The sequence below is a fragment of the Erinaceus europaeus genome, chromosome 15 (genome assembly GCF_950295315.1).
Source record: "Erinaceus europaeus chromosome 15, mEriEur2.1, whole genome shotgun sequence".
NCBI classification, from domain to species: domain Eukaryota; kingdom Metazoa; phylum Chordata; class Mammalia; order Eulipotyphla; family Erinaceidae; genus Erinaceus; species Erinaceus europaeus.
Window position 1 is genome coordinate 21623124 of NC_080176.1, and position 23678 is coordinate 21646801.

A 23678-nucleotide genomic window follows, 5' to 3' on the forward strand; every position below is an offset into this window, starting at 1 on the left:
GGTCACAGTCTCCACCAGGGTCCTCTTCCTGATGGCTTGGCTCGGCCCCCCACGTGAGGTGTCATGCTCGCCCTCTGCCCCCCAGTTCCAGGCCCCCGTGGGAGAGGGCAGTGGGCGGGGGTCCCTGCAATCCAGGGTGCAGAGGTGCAGTGCCACCCCAGAGGGTTTAGTAACCTGGCAGATGGGGTGCCCCCCAGTTCTGGGCAGCTCCCTGGGCCACTCCCGGCAACTCTACTCTACTGGCCGTGGGGGGTCCTTTCTCTGTGTCTGCAGAGCCCAGACTCCAGCCAGCTTGGGGGACCCTGCCTGCGCCCCTCCTGGCTGGGCAGTCCCAGGACCCAGTGCCCAGCGCCACGGCAGCCCCTGGGGTGTGGAGAGGCTGCTAGCAGATGCCCGAGGGCAGTGGGGGACTGCCAAAGGGCCCTGGCCTGCCCACCCGCACCCCAGCCCTGTCAGGCTCTCTCCGCCTCTCACTGGCCCTGTGCTCGCTCAGGGACTCTGCTGGCACCATCTCCGGCACTGTCCCAGCCAGCTGTGAGCCCTGACCATCTGGGTGGTCACACGCTGGTCTAGGGCTGGCCTTGCTGGGGGTACCCCACCCCGTTCACAGCCCTCACCCATGGCCTCTGCTGGGCATGGAGGGGGCGGGGCTGGACAGGACTGTGCCTGGCAAGTGCTGGCCTCTGGGTCTCACACACACACACACACACACATACACACACACACACAGAGCCAGCCAAGGGCCCAGGAGGCTGTGTCCAGGTGTCCAGGACCTCCCACGGATGACCTGCCCCTGTGTGTTGGTTCGAGGACCCGAGTGACGGGGGGGAGGGAGGGACACAGGACCGTTAGCTCAGTTGCAGCTCCGGGGCCCTGGCCTTGTCCTCCAGCCTGCACAGCCTGGGCCTTGCTGGGGCATCCTGAGCAGGACCCCATGGTCCTGGGTCGGGGCCCACCTGGGGGGGTGCCTGTCTGATGGTGAGCTGGAGGCCTAGCTCTGGGTGTGAGGACTCTCGCTCTGCTCTTCCCTCGTTCGTATGCACGCCGGGTTGTCTGCCCAGCTGCGAGGCGACACTGCAAGGAGCAGAGGGAGGGAAAGCGGGAAGGGGGGCACCCGAGGAGGGTTGGTGCCCAGGGGCCTCAGCCTCACAGGGAGCGGCGAGGGAGGCAGGCACGAGGGCAGACTCAGGCCCTGCCTCAGTTTCCCCTACTTGGCACTGGGAGAGGAGACTTCTGCTGGGAGGATGGGGGAACCCTAAGGGGAAGGGTGGGCAATACTGGGGTTTGCCACTCTGTCGGTCCATGCGGGTGGGCATGCACCCCAACTGGCTGTTCCCTCTGGTCTGGGGGGGCAGTGAGCTGTTCCCTCTTTGGTTCGTCTGGGGGGGGCAGAGGGGAGTCCCCAGCTAGCTGTTCCCTCCTTGGTGGGGGGGCACAGGAGGGGCCTGGGTGAGCTGTTCCCTCCTTGATTGGTCTGGGGCTGGCAGAAGGGCCCCCAGCAAGCTGTTCCCTCTATGGTCTGGGTGGGGGGAGAAGGAGGGGCCCCGGAGAGCTGTTTCCTCCTTGGTCTGGGGGGAGCGGAAGGGGGGCGTGGGCCCGGCGAGCTGTCCCCGCCCCTGCCTGGGGGGGTGGGGCGGGCGGAGCCGGGAGGAATCTCAGTCCTGAGCTAAGTTCCAGCTGCAGAAACGCGACGGGAGAGTCCCGGCGGCAGGTAGGCTGCAGGGGACTCGGCACCCCAAAACCCTTGAGCTGGGGCACTCCACGCCCAGTACCCCCCATCCCCCAGACCCTTCTGTCCAGACACTCCACGAACCGAAACTCTTGTGCCCAGCACCCGGTCCCCCAAGCCCTGCACCCTGACACCCTGGTCCTCAACCCCCACCCGACCCCCACAGCAGGCAAAGTTGGGGCGAGTTGGCGGGGAGACAGGGGGCCGGCTCCGTGTGTGGGGGGACCACGGGTGCCGAGGGCAGCCCAGTCTGCTTTTTGGGGGCCGGACTTGCCCCTCCCCCTCTGCGCTCCCCTCCGATTTGCCCTGCCCGCTGGGGGCTGGTGGTCCTCACTGTTCTCCCACAGCCAAAAAAGGGGAGGGCAGGCTTCACGCTGAACTTGGCAGCACCCCCCCCCCCCCCGCTTCGGTCTGGTCTCTGCCGGGTGGTGAGTCCTGCCCAGCTGGGACCATGGTGTCTCCCTTGGGTGCGCACAGAGGTGGGTGTCTCTCCCCGCGGCAGCTGTGACCTTGGGCCAGCACCGGACCTCGGTCTGCACAGCTGTGGAATGGGGGCGCTAAGTACCCGGAGGCTAAGACCGCTGTCCCCAGGGGTGCACTGCCCAGGTGCTGGAGACCCCACCCGCCCCACACCTGTGTCCGTTTGCGTCCTGAGAGGCAGGGCGGGGCTGGGGGCTGCACAGCTCATTTCCCTCTGCCCGCCCAGCCAACTGAGACCATCTTTCCGCTGCTCCGGCCCTGGGTCTGAGGGGCTCTTGAGAACAGACTCAGAAACTCTGGGCTCAGCTCTGCCTATGTGGGGAGATCACCCCCCTGTCCCAGCAGAGAACCCCATGTGCCCCGAGGGAGGGGCACCTGCCCTGTGATGGGGGTCGCCCCCTTCCCTGCTCCCTACCCTGTGAGGAGCTTGGCAGTTTTCCCACGTTTGGGGGGCACTTGTGGACTGGGAGGGGCTGCTGCTCCTCTCCTCTGCCCTCCGGAGGGGCTAGTTCCTACCTCTGCCCCCCAGGAGGGGCTGCTCCCCACCTCTGTGTTCCCAGGAAGCTGGTTCAGAGCTGGGACCGCCCCCCCGGATTTGAACCCCTGTAGCAATGCCTCCAGTCACTCTCCAGGACAGGAGAGCTGGATGCTCAGATGGGGGCTCGGTCAGGGGGTGCAGAGGCTCCCTGGTGTCTCTTCTCCAGGCCTGCAGGGGTGTCAGCAGCTCCCGAGACCCAGGTCCGAGCCCAGAGCCTAGATGTGGACTGACCCCTCCCTCCTGCAAGGCCACTGAGGGGAGATTAGAGGTGGGTGCCAGTGGGGCACAGGCAGGGCAGGCCCGGCTGTGATGAGTTGGTGACAGGGACATAAATCTCAGAGTGCCTGGCTTTGTGGGAGGGGGGGGCTGCAGCTCCCTCCCCCCTCCCATTTCATTTCCGTCCTGCATCTGGTTTCTCCAGCAAGAGCTCAGGTGCTGGAGGCCTGGGGGAGATCTGGGGGTGCTGACGGGACCCCATGGGTCCTGGAGCCATGACTGAGGGTCTCTGAGCCTGTTTGCTGGCACTCACATGGGGAACTCAAGCCCTGGGGTGTCAGGGATCTCACGCCAGGGTTTCTCATGCAGCTGGCAGGCTGGGAGGATGCTGACACCCCAGCAGTCAGGAAGTGGGGTACACTCCTCACCTCACTCAAAGGGGACCTAGAGGACCTTTGAGCTCAAGCTGTAGGACGTCCTGGGCAGGGAGAGGCCACACAGGAGGGCGGCCCCCAGGAGCTGGGACCCTGCTGGAGTGGGACAGTGGGGAAACTGAGTCACAGCACCAGCTCCCCCCCCCCCCAGCCTACAGTGAGCCCCAGACCTTAGCACCTGTGGGTGGACTTGCCCAAAGGGTGCCCACCCCAGAGCTTCCTGTGGGTGCTGTGCTCTGAGTGGGGGCCTCTGAGGGGCCCCATGGGGCAGTTCTCGGGTTTGGGTTTGAGGGAATGTGGACCCCCCCCAGGTCTGGAGTTGCATCTCTGCCAAGAGCTGGTTTCAGCAGAGCTACCCAGGACCCTCCCTGCACGCTGGGTGACCCCCCCCCCTTAACACCCCCACACCATCCCCTTGGCAGGACAGAGCTGGGGAGTCTGGGGAAGGAGTTCACTGCAGGGCACCCCAAGACTTATCCTGGCATGGGGGGCTGGACCCTCAGGCTCTGCTTCCTGTGTATGCCTCCCCCCAAGCTTCTGGAAGCTCAGTACTCAGCTCTGTGGCTGTCCAGGCTCCTCCCTGCAGGGCAGGTGATGGGGGCCAGTCACTACCTCAGAGGTCTGAGGCCCTGTCCCCCAGGGCTTCTGCCTGTGTGGTATTGGGGGGGCTGTGACAAGGGAGTCCTTGGGGGTGTCTGGGGGCTGTGATAAGGGTATTTGGGGAGCTGTGACAGGGTGGTGTCTGGGGGGCTGTGACGGGGGGATGACTGGGGGGCTGTGATGGGGTGTCTGTACAGGGGCAGGTACCACCATCATGAGGGTGCTGGGTTGTTAACTCCTGTGAGAACACCCTGGAGGCCTGGCCTGGCCATTGGGATGCAGGGGGTGGGGGCAGATGTTTGTGGGGACACAGAGAGAGGCCCTGCCCAGGGCGGGCACATGGGAGGGTTCTTTTTCCTGGATCCCCGTTCTCAGAGCCGTGTGTGTGTGTGTGTGTGTGTGTGTGTGTGTGTGTTTGCACATGCTTGGGGTGCTGGCTGCCTCCCAGAGGGCAGGATGCAGGGGTGTGGAGCTCGGGTTCGCTGGGCTCTGGCTCTGCAGGGCCAGTGCTGGGCCTCTGATATGGGAGGCAGTAGGGGCGAGGATCTTGGGCTGGGGACACAGTGGGTACCAGCTGAGAGACAGGCTTCTCTCTGTCTGCATCCCCATCCCCATATCATCTGGGGCTGCACAGGCCACAGCCTCACACAGGGGAGGCAGCTCCCAGACACATGTGTGCACATGCTCTCACATACACACACACAGCAGCACAGACACACATGTGCATGCTCCCCCCCACACACATGCCAGGAGCACAGTCATATGTGAGCCCGGAGCACGGCCACACACTCTCACAGCACACGCTTCATGGCAGTCACACCACACACGTGCTCACACACATGTCGGGCTGCCTCCTGCCACCCAAACACACACAATCTCATGTGGTCACACATGTACACACTATGAACAGCCCCTGCTGCCCCCCTGCCCCACGCACAGCCAGCCACGACTCCTGGGTGGGGACACGGGAAGGAGCAGTGAGATGGCTCCGAGGGACTCGCAGATGCCAGAGCCCCCCACCCCCTGTGGAGCCGTGTCCTCCAGGTGCCATGAGCCAGTCCTCAAGGGGCTCTGGATGTGGTCCTTGCTGGGGGATCCTCCAGCCCCTTGCTGCCCCCATCGGTTAGAGGCTGCTGCTCTGAATACCCCTGTCTGGCAGGGGGAGCTGGGTCCCAGCCCTTAACAGAGTGTTAAGTGGTTGCCCCACTACACAGGGACCTCAACCCCTCCTGGTGGCCTCCCCTCCCCCAGCACGGGGACCCCAGCCTCTTTTTACCCCTCTCCCCCAGCAGTGCTGCGGGGACACGGACTCTTTCCTGGGAATCACTCAGGCCCCCCACCCCACCCATGTCTGGACCAGCCGACTTTGGAACCTTTATCTGCAGGATGTGATGGGTCTTGCTGGGTGTGTAGGTCAGCCGGGGCGCCACCACCCACCCAGGCAGGCACAGGTCTTGCTCACAGAGTTTCTTCCTGTTTAAGAAGATCTTCCTGGTGAGCAGCTTGCTCCCACCTTCTAGCTGTTGTTAAAGTTTACAGCTACTGTTACTGGAAACGTTATTTGAGTGCCAGAGACAGACACAGACAGAGACACAGCCAGATCCCTACTGAGCTCAGGCTAATGGTATCTCAGCCTCAGGCAGGAGAGTCTCTTGGCAGACTCCATGTGTTGCCTCCCCAGCCTTATTATTATTATTACTACTATTATTATTATTTTGCCCAGAGCCTTGCTGAACTCTGGATGATGGTGGTGCTGGGGATTGAACCTGGGACTTCAGAGCCTCAGGCAGGAGAGTCTCTCTGCAGACTCCATGTGCTGCTTCACCAGCCTTATTATTATTAAGATTTTATTGATTCATGAGAAATGATAGGAGAGAAAGAACCAGGTACATGTGCTGCTGGGGACTGAACTCAGGACCTCATGATTAAGAGTCCAGTGCCTTATCCACTGCGCCACCTCCTGGACCACACCTTGTTATTATTATTACTATTATTATTATTTTGCCCAGAGCCCTGCTGAGCTCTGGCTAATGGTGATGCTGAGGATTGAACCTGGGACCTCAGAGCCTCAGGCAGGAGAGTCTCTCTGCAGAATCATCATGCTGTCTCCCCTATGACGCATCTTTTTCTTTTTCTTTTGAAATTAAGCCTTTTTTTTTTTTTTTTGTCTCCAGGGTTATTGCTGGGGCTCAGTTCCTGCATCCACTGTTCCTGCATCCACTGTTCCTGGAGGTCATTTTTTCCCCTTTTGTTGCCCTCGTTGTTGTAGCCTTGTTGTGGTTATTATTATTGTTGTTGATGTCATTCATTGTTGGATAGGACAGAGAGGAATGGAGAGAGGAGGGGAAGACAGAGGGGGAGAGAAAGACAGACACCTACAGACCTGCTTCACCGCCTGTGAAGTGACTCCCCTGTAGGTGGGGAGCCGGGGGCTCGAACCGGGATCCTTAAGCCTGTCCTTGCGCTTTGTGCCATGTATGCTTACCCCACTGTACTACCACCTGACCCCCCCCTTTTTAAAGAATTTTATTTATTTATTTATTTATGAGAAAGATAGGAGGAGAGAGAGAAAGAACTAGACATCACACTAGTACATGTGCTGCCGAGGATTGAACTCACAACGGGCTCTTGACACGGTGAATTACTGTCCGATTTCGTCATCACTGCCGGAGGGGGATGGCTGCTGGATGCCAGGTCACAAAGGGGTATTTAAAAAAAATTTTAAATTATCTTTATTTATTAGAGACAGCCAGAAATTGAGAGGGAATGGGTTGATAGAGAGGGAGAGAGACAGCGACACCTGCAGCCCTGCTTCACGACTTGCAAAACTTTCCCCCTGCAGGTGGGGACTGGGGGCTCAAACTTGGGACCTTGTGCACTATAACATGTGCACTCAACCAGGTGCACCACCATCCAGCCCCGAGGAAGTCTTTTTTTTTTTAAATTTATTTATTCTCTTTTGTTGCCCTTGTTGTTTTATTGTTGTAGTTATTGATGTCATCCTTGTTGGATGGGACAGAGAGAATTGGAGAAAGGTGGGAAGACAGAGACTGGGAGAGAAAGATACCTACAAACCTGCTTCACCACTTGTGAAGTGACTCCCCTGCAGGTGGGGAGCCGGGGGATCGAACTGGGATCCTTATGCAGGTCCTTGCACTTTGTGCCACCTGCGCTTAACCCGTTGTGCTACTGCCCGACTCCCCCTGAAGAAGTTTTATTTTATTTTTTTTATTTTCCTTTTTATTGCCCTTGTTGTTTAACACTGTTGTGGTTATTGATGTCATTGTTGGTGCATAGGACAGAGAGAAATGGAGAGAGGAAGGGAAGACAGAGAGGGGGAGAGAAAGATAGACACCTGCAGATCTGCTTCACCGGCTGTGAAGTGACTCCCCTACAGGTGGGGAGCCAGGGGCTTGAACCTGGATCCTTAACACCGGTCCTTGCGCTTTGCACCATGTGTGCTTAACCCGCTGCACCACCGCCTGCCTCCTCCCCCCCCCCCCCGGAAGTTTTGTTTATCCATCTTTTCACCCTGTGATCTTGTTTCGTTGAATGACTAACTGGTTCAGGGGACGCTGGAGAATCCCCGGATCTTTCTCCATGCAGGACCCAGTCTTCTGCAAAGGTGGACTCACCGCCCCTGTGGGGGTGGAGTCCTCACTGCCTTGGCCTGAGGGGATGTAGTGGAAACGTGGCTGGCCTGGACATAGGGGGCTGGGGGACTGGGCGTGGGGCTGGAAATGGGGGGGCTGGATGTGGACCCTGGACACATGGGGGCTGGACACGGGGGCTCAAGCTGGGCCTGGCTGTGGTTTCGGCGGGCATGGGCACCTGTGTCCAGTGGGTGGACCCTCCTCTCTCCAGTAGCTGCTTGACCAGATCAGGTGTTTATGTCTGTCGGGACAAGTTCAGCTTCTGTCCTGCCTGCCGCGGATGTGTGACACGGGGCTGTGGGTGCCACCTGCTCCAGCTGTCCCAGCTAGATCTGCTCTCTGGGGTATTTGAAGGTCTGTGCCAGCTCTGGTGCGGCCTGAGTCTGGGGCTGTGCTTCTCAGCTGTGGTTGGGGGCTGCTGCTCAAAGAGCCAGTGGGGATGTTTGCCTGCTCACCTCAAGGACTCTGTGGGCTCAGTCTCCTCCTGAGTACTTAGCAGACAGGGCCACACAGACATCTGGGTTTGGCATTTCTTGGTGGGAATGTTCCTAACCGCTCACCTTAAAAACGGTTGTGAGAAGGTGCTGGCTCACCCGGCTAACAGCACACATAGTGCTATGGTCCAGGTTTGAGCCCCCAGCTCCCCACCTGCGGGGTGGGGGACACTTCACAAGCGGTGAAGCAGAGGTGCAGGTGTCTCTCTCTCTCTCCCTCTCTGTCTCCCCTTCCTCTCTCAATTTCCCTGTGTCCTGTCCAATAAAATGAGAAAATTAAATAGAGCGAGAGACACCACCACACCAGGCTCCCTCCTGTGCTGGTGGCTCAGGCCTGGGTGGGTGCTTCCCTGCTGAGCTGTCTTTTGACACTTCCTCTGCTGTGAGTCTGCCTGCCTTTTCTTTCTTTCTTCCTTTTTTTTTTTTTTTTTTTTTTAAGATTTTATTTATTCATGAGAAATGACAGGAGAGAGAGAGAGAGAGAGAGAAGCAGATATCACTCTGGTACATGTGCTGCCAGGAACTGAACTTGGGACTTCATGCTTGAAAGTCCAAAGCCTTATCCACTGTGCCACCTCCCGGACCACGAGTCTGCCTCTTTCTTTGTCCCCATCTCTCTCTCTGTCTCTCTCTCTGTATTTACTAAAGAATCAGACTTCCATCACTGGTACACATACTGCCAGGGACTGAACTCAGGACCTCATGCTTGAGTCCAGTGCTTTATCCATTGCGCCACCTCCCTCTTTCTCTCCCTCTCTCTCCCTTTCTCTTGTTTCTGCAGGCAGAAACTCAGCCATGTGCCCAGAAAGCTTCATCTGAATTTTGGGAGCCCACACTGATTCTGCTTCCTCCCTGGGGCCAGAGAGAGACAGAGACCACAGCCCCACCCCACTGTGGGGAGCCTTCAGGCCGAGCCTGGCCCTGCCCCGGTGTGCAGGGGTGCAGCGTGCACTCTGCCAGCCGAGCCCTCTCACCCCAGCCTGCTCCCCCACCAGGGCTTCTGCTGGAGCTTTGAGCCTTCACAGCTTCACAGACCTTGGTAGTTGCACTCTTGTGATTGTTTATTTTAATGAGGGAGGGGGGAGACATCCACCCCAGAGCCCTGCTGAGATCTGGCTGATGGCAGTGTTGGGGATTGAACCTGGGGCCTCGGAGCCTCAGGCAGGAGAGTCTTTACAGAACCATCACACTATCTTCCTGCCCCCCCGACTTTTAATCATTTCATTTATTTGCTTCTTAGAGACAGAGAAAAGTTGAGAGAGAGGGAGAGAGCTCCACCACTCCTGAAGCTTCTCCCCTGTGTGTGTGTGGGGGCAACCAGGGGCTTGAACTTGGGTCCTTGTGTGGGGAGAGAGAGAGACCCCAAACTGCTCCATCACTTGTGAAGCTTGCTCCTGCAGGTGCCCTGTCCCCCCCCCCCCCCCATTTTCCCAGTCTGCCACCCTGTGTTTAGTGAAAGGGATTTTCCACTTAGCTGAGTGATTTTGTTTGTTTAAACTCAGGAGCTATTTAAACTGTTGTTTGGGGATGTTTGAGTCCCCCGCCTGCCTTCCCACCACCAGTGGCTTGGGCCCCCAGGCAGGAGGTACTGGGTGCCCTGTGCTATGGGCTTCACTTCTTTCCTGTCTGCTGAGTTTTCTGCCATTTCACTGGTGGTAAGGTGACGGGGGTTCTGTGTCAATGGGCAGAGCAGGGGGGTCTGAGCTGAGGTTTCTGTGTTGGGCAGGATGCAGTTCCGGGTCTTTGCATCCCAACCTGGGGGGCAGGGGTGGGGAGGCTTTGTGCCCTTGCAGACCTGAGCTTCCCCCGCCACGCTCAGTTGGCCACTCAGGCCCCCCGCACCCCTGCCAACCTGTATGTCTCTCCCCTGCCTGTGTCTCTCCACTCCTGTCTCTGTCCTCTGCTGTGTCCACACAGCAGGGTGTGAGAACCCAACTGGTGTTTGAATCAGTTTCTTTGAATCCAGTCTGGCCATCAGGCTCAAGCTGGCTGGCCCAGTCTGGTCACATCTTGTGAGGCTGTCACTCTCCTGAGGCAGCCGTCCACGCTCAAGTCAGCATCGTGTCTCCTGGTGGTTGTCTGCCAGGCTCTGGAGCTTCCCCTGGGTCTGTGGTGTCCTCTGGAGGCACCTGGGCTGTGTGTTCACGGTGGGGTTGACCTGCCTGCTGAGGTGGCTCTGGGCTGCTCTTAGCTCTTTTATTTATTTATTTATTTATTTATTTATTTATTTAATTTAACCAGAGCTCTGCTCAGCTCTGGCTTGTGGTGGTGCAGGGGATTGAACCTGGGACTTCGGAGCCTCAGACATGAGTTTCTTTGCATAAACCATTATGCTATCTCCCCCCGCCCCTTAGCTTTTTCAGCTGTTTCTTATGGTCACTGGGGCCCGACCACCGTAGCCTGTTTCCATCAAGAGAGAGGCCACAGCACTGCTGCCGCCTCCTTGGCAAGCCAGTCCTGGGGAATCTGCGGCTGCTGGGTGCTGAAACTGCTCCTGAGCCTCTCACAGGAGACGCAGCACAGCACTAGGCGGGCAGAGCGGGGGCCTCACTCCAGCCCCGTGTCTTTCCCCCACGCCATGCCTACTCCCCAGGACACGTCCTGCATGTGCCCCCCTGCAGCTTCTTGGACCTGGGGCCACGACTGCCTAGCACCTTCCCCGCCTGTCTGCCAGCTCTGTGGCAGGCCGGGCTCTGGGGTCCCCGCACCCGCCTGAAGCCTCCACACCCCTCCACTCAGGTGGCTGCTTGGGGCTGGCCCCCTCTCCCTCCTCCCCCTGCGCCTGTGTGTGGCTGCATGTCCATCCTTCTGCCATCCTTCCTGCTTGGGGGGGAACTCCCCTAGTACCTGTCACTCAAGGCTCAAACCCAGGACCTTGGGCTGGAGAGTCTGGTGTTTAGTCCACTGTGCCACCTACCAGTGGATTTTCTTTCCTTATTTAAAAAATTTTTTTTTAATATTTACTCCCTTTTGTTGCCCTTATTGTACTTTCTTATTTTAATGGAGTCTTTTTATCTTTTGCAGATACAGAGGAGTGTTGATTTATTTATGAAACACACAGAAGGGAGAGAGAAGGAGGCGGGACCGCACTGCTCAGCCCTGGCTCCTCACACTTAAAAATTTTTTAAAATATTTATTTATTTTTCCTTTTGTTGCCTTTGTTGTCTTTTTTATTGTTGTTGTAGTTATTATTGTTGTTATTGATGCTGTTGTCGTTGGATAGGACAGAGAGAAATGGAGAGAGGAGGGGAAGACAGAGAGGGGGAGAGAAAGATAAACACCAGCAGACCTGCTTCACTGCCTGTGAAGCGACTCCCCTGCAGGTGGGGAGCCGGGGTTCGAACCTGGATCCTTCTGCTGGTCCTTGTGCTTTGTGCCACATACACTTTTTTTTACACTTTTGCTACCAGGCTTGTCTCTGGGACTCTGAGCCTGCCATGCAAACCCAACACCCTGTGGTTACCCCCCCCCCTTGTCTTTTATTTTGAAAGGTCAGAGAGAGATGGAGGGGGCGAGAGACAGAGAAACTTGCAGCCCTGTTCCCCCATTTGTGAAGTTTCCCTCCTGTAGGTGGGGACGGGGGGCTTGAACCTGGGTGCTTTGTGCACGGTGACACGTGCACCCTTGTCCAGCCCCCCACAGCTCTGGCTGATGGCACTGCTGGGCATTGAACCTGGGGCCCCAGAGCCCCAGGCAGGAGAGTCTTGGGCAGAATCATCATGGCCCCTGGGGTGTGGGAGTTTCTAGGGCTCACCCTCCATTGGTGTCTCTGTCACCTCAGTCTGTGGGCTCCCTGCTGTCTAGACTTTCAGTCTTGCTGCTCAGCTGCTGTTGGCTTCATCAGATGTGGGGTCGAGTCTCTAAAGAGACAGTCCTCTTGCCATGGCTGCCGTCCATCCTCGTGTCCCCGTACAGCCTCCCCCCGCCCCCGTTTCCCACTCACTGTCTGTGAGGTGAGGGGCTCAAGGCCCATATCCCCCTCCTGGGGCTTTGATGTTGTTTCCTTAACAACAGGCAGGGGTGGGGGACAAAGGGCACGTTGGAGGGTGGCCAGCTGGGCCCAGGAAGGCTGGGGCAGTGTGAATGCCGTGTGAGCTGCTCTCAGCCTCACATGAGGCGGCCTGGTGCCTCTGCTGGGCATGGCCAGAATCGGCCCCTGGGGATCAGTTTCCCCAGATGTGGGCAAGCCTAGCAAAGGGGCTGGGAGGAGAGCCGGCTGCAGAGCTCTTGGGGCGTGTGCCCGGTGTGGGTGCACGTGGCAGGGTCCCCAGAGGGGCTGCAGGTGTCCCTTGGACAGGTGCTGCAGGGTGGGGGGCTCCTGAACCCAGCAGTGTCACCAGGGCTGTGGGGACACCTCTCTCCAGGAAGGGAAGCCACCTCCCCCACGAGGCTGAGAAGCCACCGCCTGGACCCCAGTTCTGCCATGGGGATCCCCAGTGCTGCGAGACCGGGCTGGGGGGCCCCCCATGAGGCTCAGCTGGCAGTGTTGCCAGGCAACGGTGCTGATGTCATGGGGCCAGGAGGCTAGCTGGAGGGCGGGCGGAGGGGGGCTCCTGACTCTCCTGGGGGTGCACTCTGGACTGGAAAGCTACCTCTGCCAGACGCCCCTTCCTGCCTGAGGGGTGGACAGCCGGCCGCCAGGCTGCTGGGGTGGGATCCCTGCCATCTGCCTCCCTCAGAGCCTTTGTGGGATGGCACACCCTTGGAGGTGGGGGCTCAGACTGTAGGTGGAGGGGCAGCCCAGCTGGCAGACGGTGCCCCGCCCCCACCTGCCTCTCCATCCTGGACACACCCGCCTGCTGCCCAGGCCCTTTGCACCCTAGCCCCCTGCTGGCCCCAGCCAGGGGGAAGTGTCCTCTCTCCCTGCAGGGCTTCCTGAGAGGGAGCCACAGAGGGGTGCACTTGTTTGGGGGTGCTGCAGGCCAGGCCTGTCCCCCTGGTAGCCGTGCTGGCACCTTCCACCTCTGGGTTTTCTCCTCTGCCTGGGCCTCCAGCCATGGGGTGTCACCCTCCTGGGTGTCCTGCCGCCTCCCCCCTGAGTGCTGGCTCTGTCTTTCCCACTGTTCACACTCTGCGGAGCAGAGTGTCCTGCCCTCCCTCAGTTCCCAGTTTCCTTTCCCCCCCCGGGGACCTTGCTCTTTTTATTTTATTTTATTTTATTTAGATTTTTTTGAGCATTTTAATTTATTTTCCCTTTTGTTGCCCTTGTTTTTTTATTGTTGTTGTAATTATTATTGTTGTAGTTATTATTGATGTTGTCATTGTTAGAACAGTGAGAAATGGAGAGAGGAGGGGCAGACGGGGGGTGGGGGGAGAGAAAGACAGACACCTGCAGACCTGCTTCACCGCCTGTGAAGCGACTGTCCTGCAGGTGGGGAGCCGGGGGCTCCAACTGGGATCCTTATGCCGGTTCTTAAGCTTTGCACCACGTGTGCTTAACCTGCTGCACTACCACCTGACTCCCAATATGCTCTTTTTATTTTACTATTAATTATTATTGGAAAGGGTTGAGAGGGGAGGGGGAGATAGGGAGACAGACAGACACCTGCAGCCCTGTTCCGGCCTGAAGGTAGAGCCCAGGTCTTGAACCCAGGTCCTTGTGCGTGGTGACAAGGTGCCACCACCTGGCACCTTAAGTAATCCTTTTAGTAGTTTTTTAATTGGATGCCACAGAGAAATTGAGAAGGGAAGAGGAGAGACACCTGCAGCCCTGCTTCACCCCTTGTGAAGCTCTCCCCCTGCAGGTGGGGAGCCAGGGGATTGAACCCAGATTCTTGCACTGAACCTGGTGCGTCACAGCCTGGCCCCCAACCTCCCTTTTTTAGTCTGCGTTTCCCTGATCAGCACGCGAGGCTGCCAGTGGTCTGTGTGCTGCCACCCTGTGTGCCCAGCTGGTTCTCTGTCCGTCCTTTCTGTCCTCTGTCTGCTGTGTGGCCGACCCGCCTTCCCCTCAAAATTAGTGGGGTACCTGAGCCTGGAGGCAGTCCCCCCAGGACCTGGCGGTATTGAATTCTGTTTACTGGCTTCATATTTCACATGTAACCATTTGCTCCATCTGGAATTGTTGGGGGGCTGCGGGATGTGAAGTGGGGAGCTAATTGGTGCTGGGGATTCGAGGGGGAGGGGCCTCACTTGCACATCCAAGTCTCAGGGTGCTCTGCAACCCCTCCCCATCCCAGCTGGGGGCTGGGTGGTGGGAGGAGTTAGCGCCACAGCGCTGCCGGGGTTGGGGGCTGTGATCACGCAGGAAATGGGGTCCCCAGTCATGGGACATTGCTGGTGGACACACAGTGCCCCTCCCCCAAACTCTAGCATGTCCCAGCTGGGGGCTCATGGGAGGGGGTCTGTCCCGTTCCCCTGTCCCCCAGGTGGTCTCTCCTGCTCCCTGTCCCCTATGCCCCCACAGGCAGGTGGCAAGGCTGGGTGGTTTGTGGAACTGAGGTGGGTGGCTGAGGGTGCTGGCCCTGCTATGTCCAGTCACTGTCCCCAGCCCTCTGCCAACCCACCCCAGCCGGCCAGGTGGCTGTAGCACCAGGGACAGAGCTGGGAGGAGGCCCGGGACCAGCTGACCCCAGTGGGCATCGGACACAGGGACACTCCAGGGGCACCCCCCCATCCTTGCACCAGGAGCCCGTCCAGCAAAGGGCCAAGCTCATTAGCAAAAGTGGGTGGAATGGCCAGTGGGCACCCGGGGTCCCTGCTCACCCATCACCTGGCCCTCCGCCCCGTCTCATCTCCTCCTGGTGCATTCACTTCCTAAAAACAAATTACCAGGAGCTGCACAGCGGTCCCCGTGGAAGGCAGCCTCCCTGGCCGCAGGTGGAATCATAATAGAAATAAATTCAGCGGAAACAAAGCCGCATTATTAAACCTTCGGACGCTGCAGGGTCGGGGGCCCTGGGCCAACCGCTTTATTAAAAAGGAGGCCAGTAGGTGGGTGGGGTGCTCCCGGGGCTCCGTGTATGGCCTGGCCCCTGGCACTAGGGCTCTGTGAGCTGAATGCCCACTGCCCTGAGGGAGGTGGCAGCGGGCAACCTGCGGCCTACTCCACGTAGCGGCTGTGTGTCAGGCATTAAAGGGGCATGCTGGGAAGGGACAGTGGGCCTCTCCCCTCCTCCTGGGACCAGGCTGGACTCTGGAGCCTGCCTCAGTTTCCCCCATGTCCGGCTGTGTGTTGGCCTCACCCTTCATGGCTGAGGGCGTGGGGTGCTCCTCCTGGGGCCCAGAACCAGCTGTCATTTTGGGGAACACTTATCCTGGGGTCACACAGAGGTGGCCTTGGCCATAGTGGGCGAGACTGGGGCCTGCAGCCCAGGAGAAGCTGGCATCCCGGGAAGCCTGCTGGCGGGAGGGGCTCACACCTGGCCATCTCTGTCCCCTCCCGTCCGGTAGTACATGTGATAAGGGCCCTTGGGGCCTGTAATCCTCCTTAACTTGACTTTGGGTTATTTTGAGCAAGAGATTAAGGTAATTAACATTGCAGCCGGTAAGCATATTGGGGGCCTGCCTGCACCCACTGGAGCCGAGACAGCTCCACCCCAGGGTGCCAGGCCTGGTGGCAGAGAGGAGCCCTGCCCCCCAGTGGCACACCCATGGGTCTCCTCGCCAAGGCCTCACCCAGCCTGGGGGGGGTGGGGGTGTGTTCTGAGTGGGGGTTTCCCAGGGTCTCCCAGATCCTCCGGGGGGGGGGGCATCCACACGGGCGGCCTCCATTTTCCCGCGGTTGGTCATCTGAACCCTGGGACATGGGGCCACCAGCCGCCGTGGGGATGGAGGACACTATCCCCCAGGCACCCCGCTGACACACCCTCTCTCCCACAGGACCCACTGAGTCCATGGGGCCGGGGACTGTGGGGGCCGGCTGTGGCGGGCAGTGACAGGCGGGCACCCCCCCGGGCGTCCCCATGGCCTCGAGGCGCTGGGGGGCGCTGTGGGCGCTGGCGGCCCTGCTGGCCCACGCGGGCGGGCCGGCGCGCGCCGACTGCTGGCTCATTGAGGGCGACAAGGGCTTCGTGTGGCTGGCCATCTGCAGCCAGAACCAGCCGCCCTACGAGGCGGTGCCTCAGCACATCAACAACACCGTGGTGGACCTGCGGCTGAATGAGAACCGCATCCGTGCCCTGCCCTCCGCCGCGCTCAGCCGCTTTGCCAACCTCACGTACCTCAACCTCACCAAGAACGAGATCGGCTACGTGGAGGATGGCGCCTTCTCGGGCCAGTTCAACCTGCAGGTCAGCCTCGGGCCGTCGGCTGCCATCCCCCTTCGGGGACACTGGGCCACCGCTGGGGGTCCCTGTGGGCAGGGGGCTGTGGGTCTGTGCTGCCCCCGTGCAGGGGCCTCGTGTGCTGAGCTGAGTCCCCTTGGGGCAGTGGGGTGCCTGGGTGGGTCCCCTCGGGGGACAGTGGTGGGGCTGGCCACAGGTGGGTGCTGGGACTCCTTGGTGGGTGTCTCCTCGTTGCGGGGAGGCACTGGGATGAGCCGAGTCCCTTCCTTGGTGTGGCCACTCTGGTCCCTCTTGGGCCCTGGCCCCAGCTCCCTGGAGGTGGGAGCCAGGACACCCTCCGGTACACCCCCCCCCCCCCCCCCCCCCCCGCTGAGCCATTCCCCCTTCCAGGTGCTCCAGCTGGGTTACAACCGGCTGCGGAACCTGACCGAGGGTGTGCTGCGGGGGCTGGCCAGGCTGGAGTACCTGTATCTTCAGGCCAACCTCATCGAGCTGGTGACACCGGGCGCCTTCCGGGACTGCCCCAGCCTGGTCAATGTGGACCTATCCCTGAACCGCATCCAGCGGCTGCATGGTGCCACCTTCGCGGGCCTGGCACGGCTGTCAGTGTGCGAGCTGTACAGCAACCCCTTCTTCTGCTCCTGCGAGCTGCTGGGCTTCCTGCGCTGGCTGGCTCACTTCGCCAACGCCACCCATGCTGCCTCGGAGCGTGTGCAGTGCGAGTCCCCACCACCCTACGCTGGCTACTTCCTGCTGGGCCGTGGTCACTCGGGGCCGCCCCGCAGCATCCTGGCCAAGCTGCTGTCTGTCTGCACCGATGGCGGTGAGTCCCCCGTGCCCCCCGAGCCCCGCCCCCCACCAGGCCGCTCGCCGGCGCCCCCGCCTGCCCCACCCGCGGAGCCCAGCTGGGCACCCTGCGCCGACGACGACAGCTGCTTCTCGGGAGATGGCACCACGCCGCCCACCCCACCGCCCACGCGGGCCCTGCCGGCTGAGAGCCGGCCGCTGCTGATGGTCAAGCAGCTGACAGCCAGCTCGGCCACACTGTGGGTGCAGCTGCCCAGCCCCTTCACGCGCATGTACACGCTGGCCCGCTTCCAGGACAGCCGGCCGGCCACGGTGTCGCGGCTGACCAAGGCACAGGAGGAGATCCGGCTGGCCGGCCTGCAGGCCCGTACCAACTACACCTACTGTGTGGTGTCCACCAGCGCCGGCTTGCACCACAACCACACCTGCCTGACACTGGGCCTGCCGCGCCCGCCCGCGGCACCCGCCCCCGCGCCCGGGCCTGCGGGTGCCACCCAGTCGGTGGTGGCCGTCCTGGGCTGCCTGTTCGGGTTGCTGCTGGCTCTGGGTGCCCTGCACTGCTGCCTGCGCCGGCGCCGGCGCCGGGGGGAGAAGCATGCACAGGCGGCCGCAGCCTCTGCTGGTGGTCTGGCCAAGACCATCATCGAGCTGCAGTACGGGGCGGAGGCCGAGGCGGCTGGCTTGGCCCCCGGTGCGCTGCTGGGCCCTGAGGCGCTGGCCCGTGTGCCCTTCCCGCCGGCTGAGGCAGAGCCGGCTGAAGCAACCAAGGCCAAGGCCGGCTACATGGAAGTGCGCACTGCTGAGGCTGAGCGCCGGGAGGGGGTGCCGGGCCCCGACGGCCAGGCCTCGGCTGCCGAGATCTGCACCATTGCCAAGGAGGTGGATAAGGTCAACCAGATCATCAACAACTGCATTGACGCACTCAAGGCTGAGGCTGCCGCCTTCCCAGGTGCCAAGGCTGCCCCAGGGCCTGAGCCGCTGGCCGGCACTCACAGCTTCCTGGCCGCCTTCCCGGACACATTCGCCCGTGGGCAGCCCACGCGCGGGCTGGCCCCTGGCTCCCTGCGGGCTCCCGCCGAGCCCCAGTATGTGGAGCGGGGTTCGCCGCCCCCGCCCCTCCTCGCCGCGTCTGCCGCCCTGCTGCGCGAGCCTGACAAGGCCCGGGCCTACGCTGAGCACCGGCACTCGTACCCCGGCCCACATGCCCAGCCGCCCCTGCTGCCCCCTGAGGGGCCGGGGGGCCGCAAGGCCTCCATCCTGGAGCCCCTGACCCGGCCGCGGCTGCGGGACCCTGCCTACTCGCCACTGTCCCCCCAGTACCGCGCGGCCAGCTACGTGTCTGAGGGCCCGGCCCGTGCCTCCCTGGGCATCTGGGAGCGGTTGCGCCTGGGCCGCCGGCGGGCCAGGGACGGGGACGAGGACGACTGCGTGGCGGCTGGGCATGCCCTGCGCAGGAAGGTCCAGTTTGCCAAGGATGAGGACCTGCATGACATCCTGGACTACTGGAAGGGTGTGTCTGCACAGCACAAGGCCTGAGCGCCCCTCACGCTCAGCTCACACTCACACATGACACACAGGCAGACACACTCACACACGCAGAGGCAGCACATACACGCGCTCACACTGGCATGATAATGGACACGCTCACACACAGACGTTACACACGGACGTGGACAGCACATACGGACACACACACATGTACAGTCTGTCCCAGGGCTGGGCCCTAGGGACGGTGGGTGGGGAGCCGACTGCCACAACAGAGTACCCCCCACCTGCACCCAAGACTGAGCGGGTGAACACACACATACACAAGGGACTTCGGAAAACTGTGTCTTAGGGCTGGGGGTGGGGTAGGGTTTCTCTCTTCCTGGCTCTCTGCCTCCTCTCTCTTTTTCTCTATGTTCCTCCTTTTTAAGAAAAATAATAATATAGGTCCAGTTCTCTCATGGACATGGGGTGTCAGGCCCGGCCACCTGCCCACAGGACACTGGGCCCTGGGACTGCGCTGGAAGGGTGGCGGGGCCCTGCCCCTGGAAGCGGTTCTGCTGTACAGAAAAGTCTATATTTGCATTGTTTGCTGTAAGCCGAGACGAGAAAGACCGTGTCTACTAAAGAAACTGCCAGGAAACACCACAGCCTGGACCTTCTCTGGGAGCTCTGGGTGGAGGGGGTGATGGGTGGGAGGGTCACGGGGGAGCGATGGTGGGGTGCCAGCACCCTCAGGTGTACCCACAGCTCCTGTGCCACCGAGCTAGGGCGGTTTGTGGGCAGAAGCTCTCAGGACCCTGCAACCTCCAGCCTGGAGGCAGTGCCCAGTGGCTGGGGAGGGGCAGTGTGGGGTGGCTGCCTGGGAGCCCTGCCTACCCTCTCCCAGGGGTGGGCTCCCCGAGACGGGGTGTTGCCTGGAAAATGAGACCCAGTAGGGGTGGGGTGGCCTCACATCACAGGGACAAGGACAGGCTGGGCCAGGAGACAGCCTTTCATGCCCTAGCTGTCCATCACAGCATCAGGGGGCATGGCCACCACCACCCAGGGATGGACAGACAGAAATGGCAGTAGATGGGGAAGTGCTGGTGGGGCAGAGTATCAGCTGGGCCAATAGGCTGGGGATGCCAGGGGTGAGGGGACAGTGGGCTGGCAGCCACGCCTGCAGGACAGCACTGGGCTGGCTGATGGCCCACGGCCGGCAGGAGGTGCAGGGAGGCGTCCTCTGGTGGACACTGCCCAACAGCCCATGCCAGGGCCCTGCCAAGCTCTGATGAGAGAAGCCCCCAGAGTTCAGGCCACGGGCAGGGAGGGGCCCAATGGCCAGCTTGGTGGTGCAGAGCCTGGCAGGGACTTCCACTGTGTAAAGCGGAAGACTGCCTGGAGGAGGCATTCATCATGGATCAGGGGCTGTGGTGGGGGTGGGAGGTCTCTGTGGGTGAGGGCCCACCTGCAGCTCCCTGGTCAGGTCACAGGTGGGCACCAGGCCACAGGCACCAGCAGCTGAGTCACCCATGGGCATGGGGGCTGGGACCCTGAGCTGCACCCGGGGGATGCAGGAGAGCAGGGCAGTCTTGCTGGTCTCCCCACAGCCACCCTGTGGGTGGGCCCTACACAGGGAGAGCACCCACCCCCCGGCCCAAAGGGGGTATGCAAGGGGGGCACTGAGCTCAGACACCAGGACCAGGATGCACTGACCACAACTCTCATCCACCACCACCCACAAGCTACGCAATGTCCATCTGTCCATCCATCCATCCACCATCCACCTGCCCATCCACTGTCATGTCCTCATCTGTCCTGTACTGTCTGTCCCCTCCCAGGGCACCATGGAGCCTAAGCTCACCTTGGGGTTCAGTCACGCCAGTAGGCAGGAGCTGAGTCACCCCAGGTATAGGTGCCGCATGAGGGCCACTCCAGGGGCTGGATGTCATCCTGGCAGGTGGCAGGAAGCTGGGAAGACAGTGTGGAGATGAGGGCTGGGGGGCAGCTAGGGGCTCCCAAGGCAGGATGGGAGGGGGTCACGGCAAGCACCACAGCCCAACAGCCTTTCTGGCACCTCAGAGGCTTGGCGAGGCGGATGGACCCCCGCCCACGGTCAGCACAGGTCTGTGGCCCCTCCCTCCTGACCCCCTCTCTCCACCTAGCTGCTTCCCAAAGTCCCCTGCCTTTATTTTAAAAATACATTTAATTGTTTTATTTTGTTTTTTTAATTTTTTTGTTAAATTTATTTATTGGATAGAGAAAGCCAGAAATTCAGAGAGCGGGGGGGGGGGGGGTGATAGAGACAGAGAGCCACCTGCAGCCCTGCTTCACCACTCATGAAGCTTCCCCCCTGCAGGTGGGTACCGGGGGCTCAAACCCAGGTCCTTGTGCACTGTAACAGGTGCGCTACCACCCAGCCCCAATTGTTTTATTTATTTATTTTTGATTTATTCCCTTTTGTTGCCCTTATTTTATTGTTGTAGTTGATATTGGATAGGACAGAGAGAAATGGAGAGAGGAGGGGAAGACAGAGAGGGGGAGAGAAAGACACCTGCAGACCTGCTTCACGGCCTGGGAAGCGACTCCCCTGCAGGTGGAGAGCCCGGGGCTCAAACTGAAATGCTTATGCGGGTCCTTGTGCTTTATGCCACTTGCGCTTAACCTGCTGCACTACCGTCCGACTCCCTGCTCAGCTCTGGTTATTTGATTTCCTTAGAGGCCAAGGGCCTAAGACAGAGACGCCACCGCCATTAAGCTCCCACCACCATAGTACTCGAACCTAGGCCCTTGGGCGTGATCTCTGTGTCCCCCAGGACCCTTGGGTGTTGTGGCATGCACCCTCATCACCTGGCGAGCCCTGGCAGCCCCCAGCCTGGAGCAGAGCTGGGCCTCCCCCAGGACTCTGACATCTGGTTCATGGCGGCTCCCCACAGCCCCTATTTGGGGTATGGCCCCCACCCCCAGACACCAGATCTGCCCCATCAGCCGTCTGCCCCTCCCGCCGCGGTCAGCAGAGAGACCTGGTTCTGGTCAGCTGTTCCGGGGGAGGGCAGGGCGACACCATGGCTGGCAGGTCACCGCCAGGCCAGGGCTATGTGGCTCCACCCTGCCCTCTGCTGGTCCCCGGATGCCCAGCCTGGCTTGAGGACGCATCTTCTCTGGGACGACTCTGGAAGCCACCATCCTTAAACACCCTTCTTATCTTTGTTTCATTTATTACCTCATTTTGGACTCCAGTGACCTTCTGGCAAGTTCTGAACTACCGGGAAGTTCCAGGACTGGGTTAAACAGTTTAACTCAGAAAGCCCCCCCCAAATCAAAGACCTCACGAGAACAGGGAATTTCACTACATACTTGACAGCACAGCGTCCAAATACCAACCCAAGGGGGTGGAGGTAGGCAGCACAGCGAGTTAAGTGCACAAGGCACAAAGCACAAGGACCAGCGTAAGGATCCCAGTTTGAGCCCCTGGCTCCCCACCTGCAGTGGAGTCGCTTCACAGGCGGTGAAGCAGGTCTGCAGGTATCTGTCTTTCTCTCCCCCTCTGTCTTCCCCTCCTCTCTCTAATTCTCTCTGTCCTATCCAACAACAAACCCAGCAATAAAAATAAGAAGGCAACAAAAATGAAAAAAAAAAGCCTGCAGGAACAGTTTATTCATAATGCTGGCACCGAGACCCAGCAATAAACCTGGAGGCAAAAAAAAACAACAAAAAAACCCCAAGGGGCCAGGTGGTGGCTCACCTGGTTAAGCACACACATCACCATGTGCAAGGACCCAGGTTCAAGCCCCTGGTCCCCACCTGCAGGGGGGAAGCTTCATGGACAGTGAGGTAGGGCTGCAGGCCTCACCCCCACCCCCAGTCTCTCTCTGTCCCATCCAATGAAATAGGAAGGAAAAGTGGCCGCCAGGATTCACAGTAGCAGCACTGCCACTATTGCAGTAAAACGAACAAGAAAGAGAGAGTGGAAAAGCCCCTGACAGGGGCCTGTAGGCTGGGAGGGCGGCCTGGCCCCGAGTGGGGGTGAGCAGGCCTGGAGCCTGGCAGCAGGGGGGCTGGCCAGCACCCCATCCCCAGCTGGTCCCCACGGAGACTTCAGCTGCCACGGGCAACGGGGGGTGGAGGGGGCCTGGATGCTGAGCTGGAAACAGACTCAGCACCCAGGGGACAGACTTAGAGTCAGCACCCAGGCCGTTACGTAACAGGCAGGAACGTGGATGCCCTTTGGGGCATTCCCAGAAGCATTCACAACTGTGTGCTGTCCACATGAGGCCCAACAGGTTCTGAGAGACGGGGCGGAACGGGGAGCAAGAAGACCCCATTCACGCAGCCAGCACAGTGCCCAGTGGGGAGGGGTGGCCCAGATGGGGGCAGGCAACCGAGCCCCCAGGACAGCACACAGGGACACCCTAGGCCCAGGGAGTGGCTCAGCGTCAGAACATGCAGGCCTGAGACCCTGAGGTCCCAGGTTCAGTCCCCAGCCCCACCATGCACCAGAGCTGAGGGAACTCTGGCCTGTGAGAACATCACCTAAGGACAAGGGCACAACCAGGGCCATCCAGGGGCCTACAGAGACGAGGGAACATCCACTATGAGGGGCCTGGATGACAGGACAGTGTCCGGTCCCAGTGGGGAGCAGACCTGACAAATGAAGCCTTGGGGACATTGCCTCCACCCCCCCCAAAGTGAGGACCTGGACTCACCGGAGAGCTGGGCCTGGGGACCCATTGGCAGGAGACCCTGAGCCGCGAGTAGGAGCGGAAAAGCCAGTGAGTCCATCCCTGGTTGAGAGAGAGAGAGAGAGAGAGACAGGGGCAGGCTTCTCCTTAGGGGAGGGGCTGTGAGAGCAGAGACACCTGTAAGGCCCACACACCTGGGCCCACCCCAGGGTGGGGCAGGAAGTTCGGGCTGCATGTGGGCGACGCAGCTGGGAGGGAGCTGAGCCCACTGGGGGCGGGGAATGGTGGCCTGAGGACACACTGACAGGACGGATGTGGACACGGGTGGCCCTGGGTGGGCAGGGACGGGGAGC

General features: G+C 60.5%; 1 protein-coding gene across 3 annotated transcripts in view; it reads left to right on the forward strand.

Annotated features, from left to right (window-relative positions):
• The window catches only part of ELFN1 (extracellular leucine rich repeat and fibronectin type III domain containing 1), a 29972-nt gene extending 10665 nt beyond the window's left edge, over nt 1-19307 (forward strand). Inside the window, exons 1-3 of one of the 3 annotated variants that reach the window (XM_016189067.2) lie at nt 1648-1711; nt 15966-16375; nt 16760-19307. In XM_016189067.2, the coding sequence (XP_016044553.1) occupies nt 16049-16375; nt 16760-18712 (2280 nt within the window). In that variant the 5' untranslated portion in view covers nt 1648-1711; nt 15966-16048 and the 3' untranslated portion in view covers nt 18713-19307. Of the gene's footprint in view, nt 1-1647; nt 1712-2910; nt 3016-15965; nt 16376-16759 lie in introns of those variants that run through there. The other 2 variants (XM_060173176.1, XM_060173175.1) reach the window with 2 other exon arrangements.
• Nucleotides 19308-23678: the final 4371 nt, after the last annotated feature.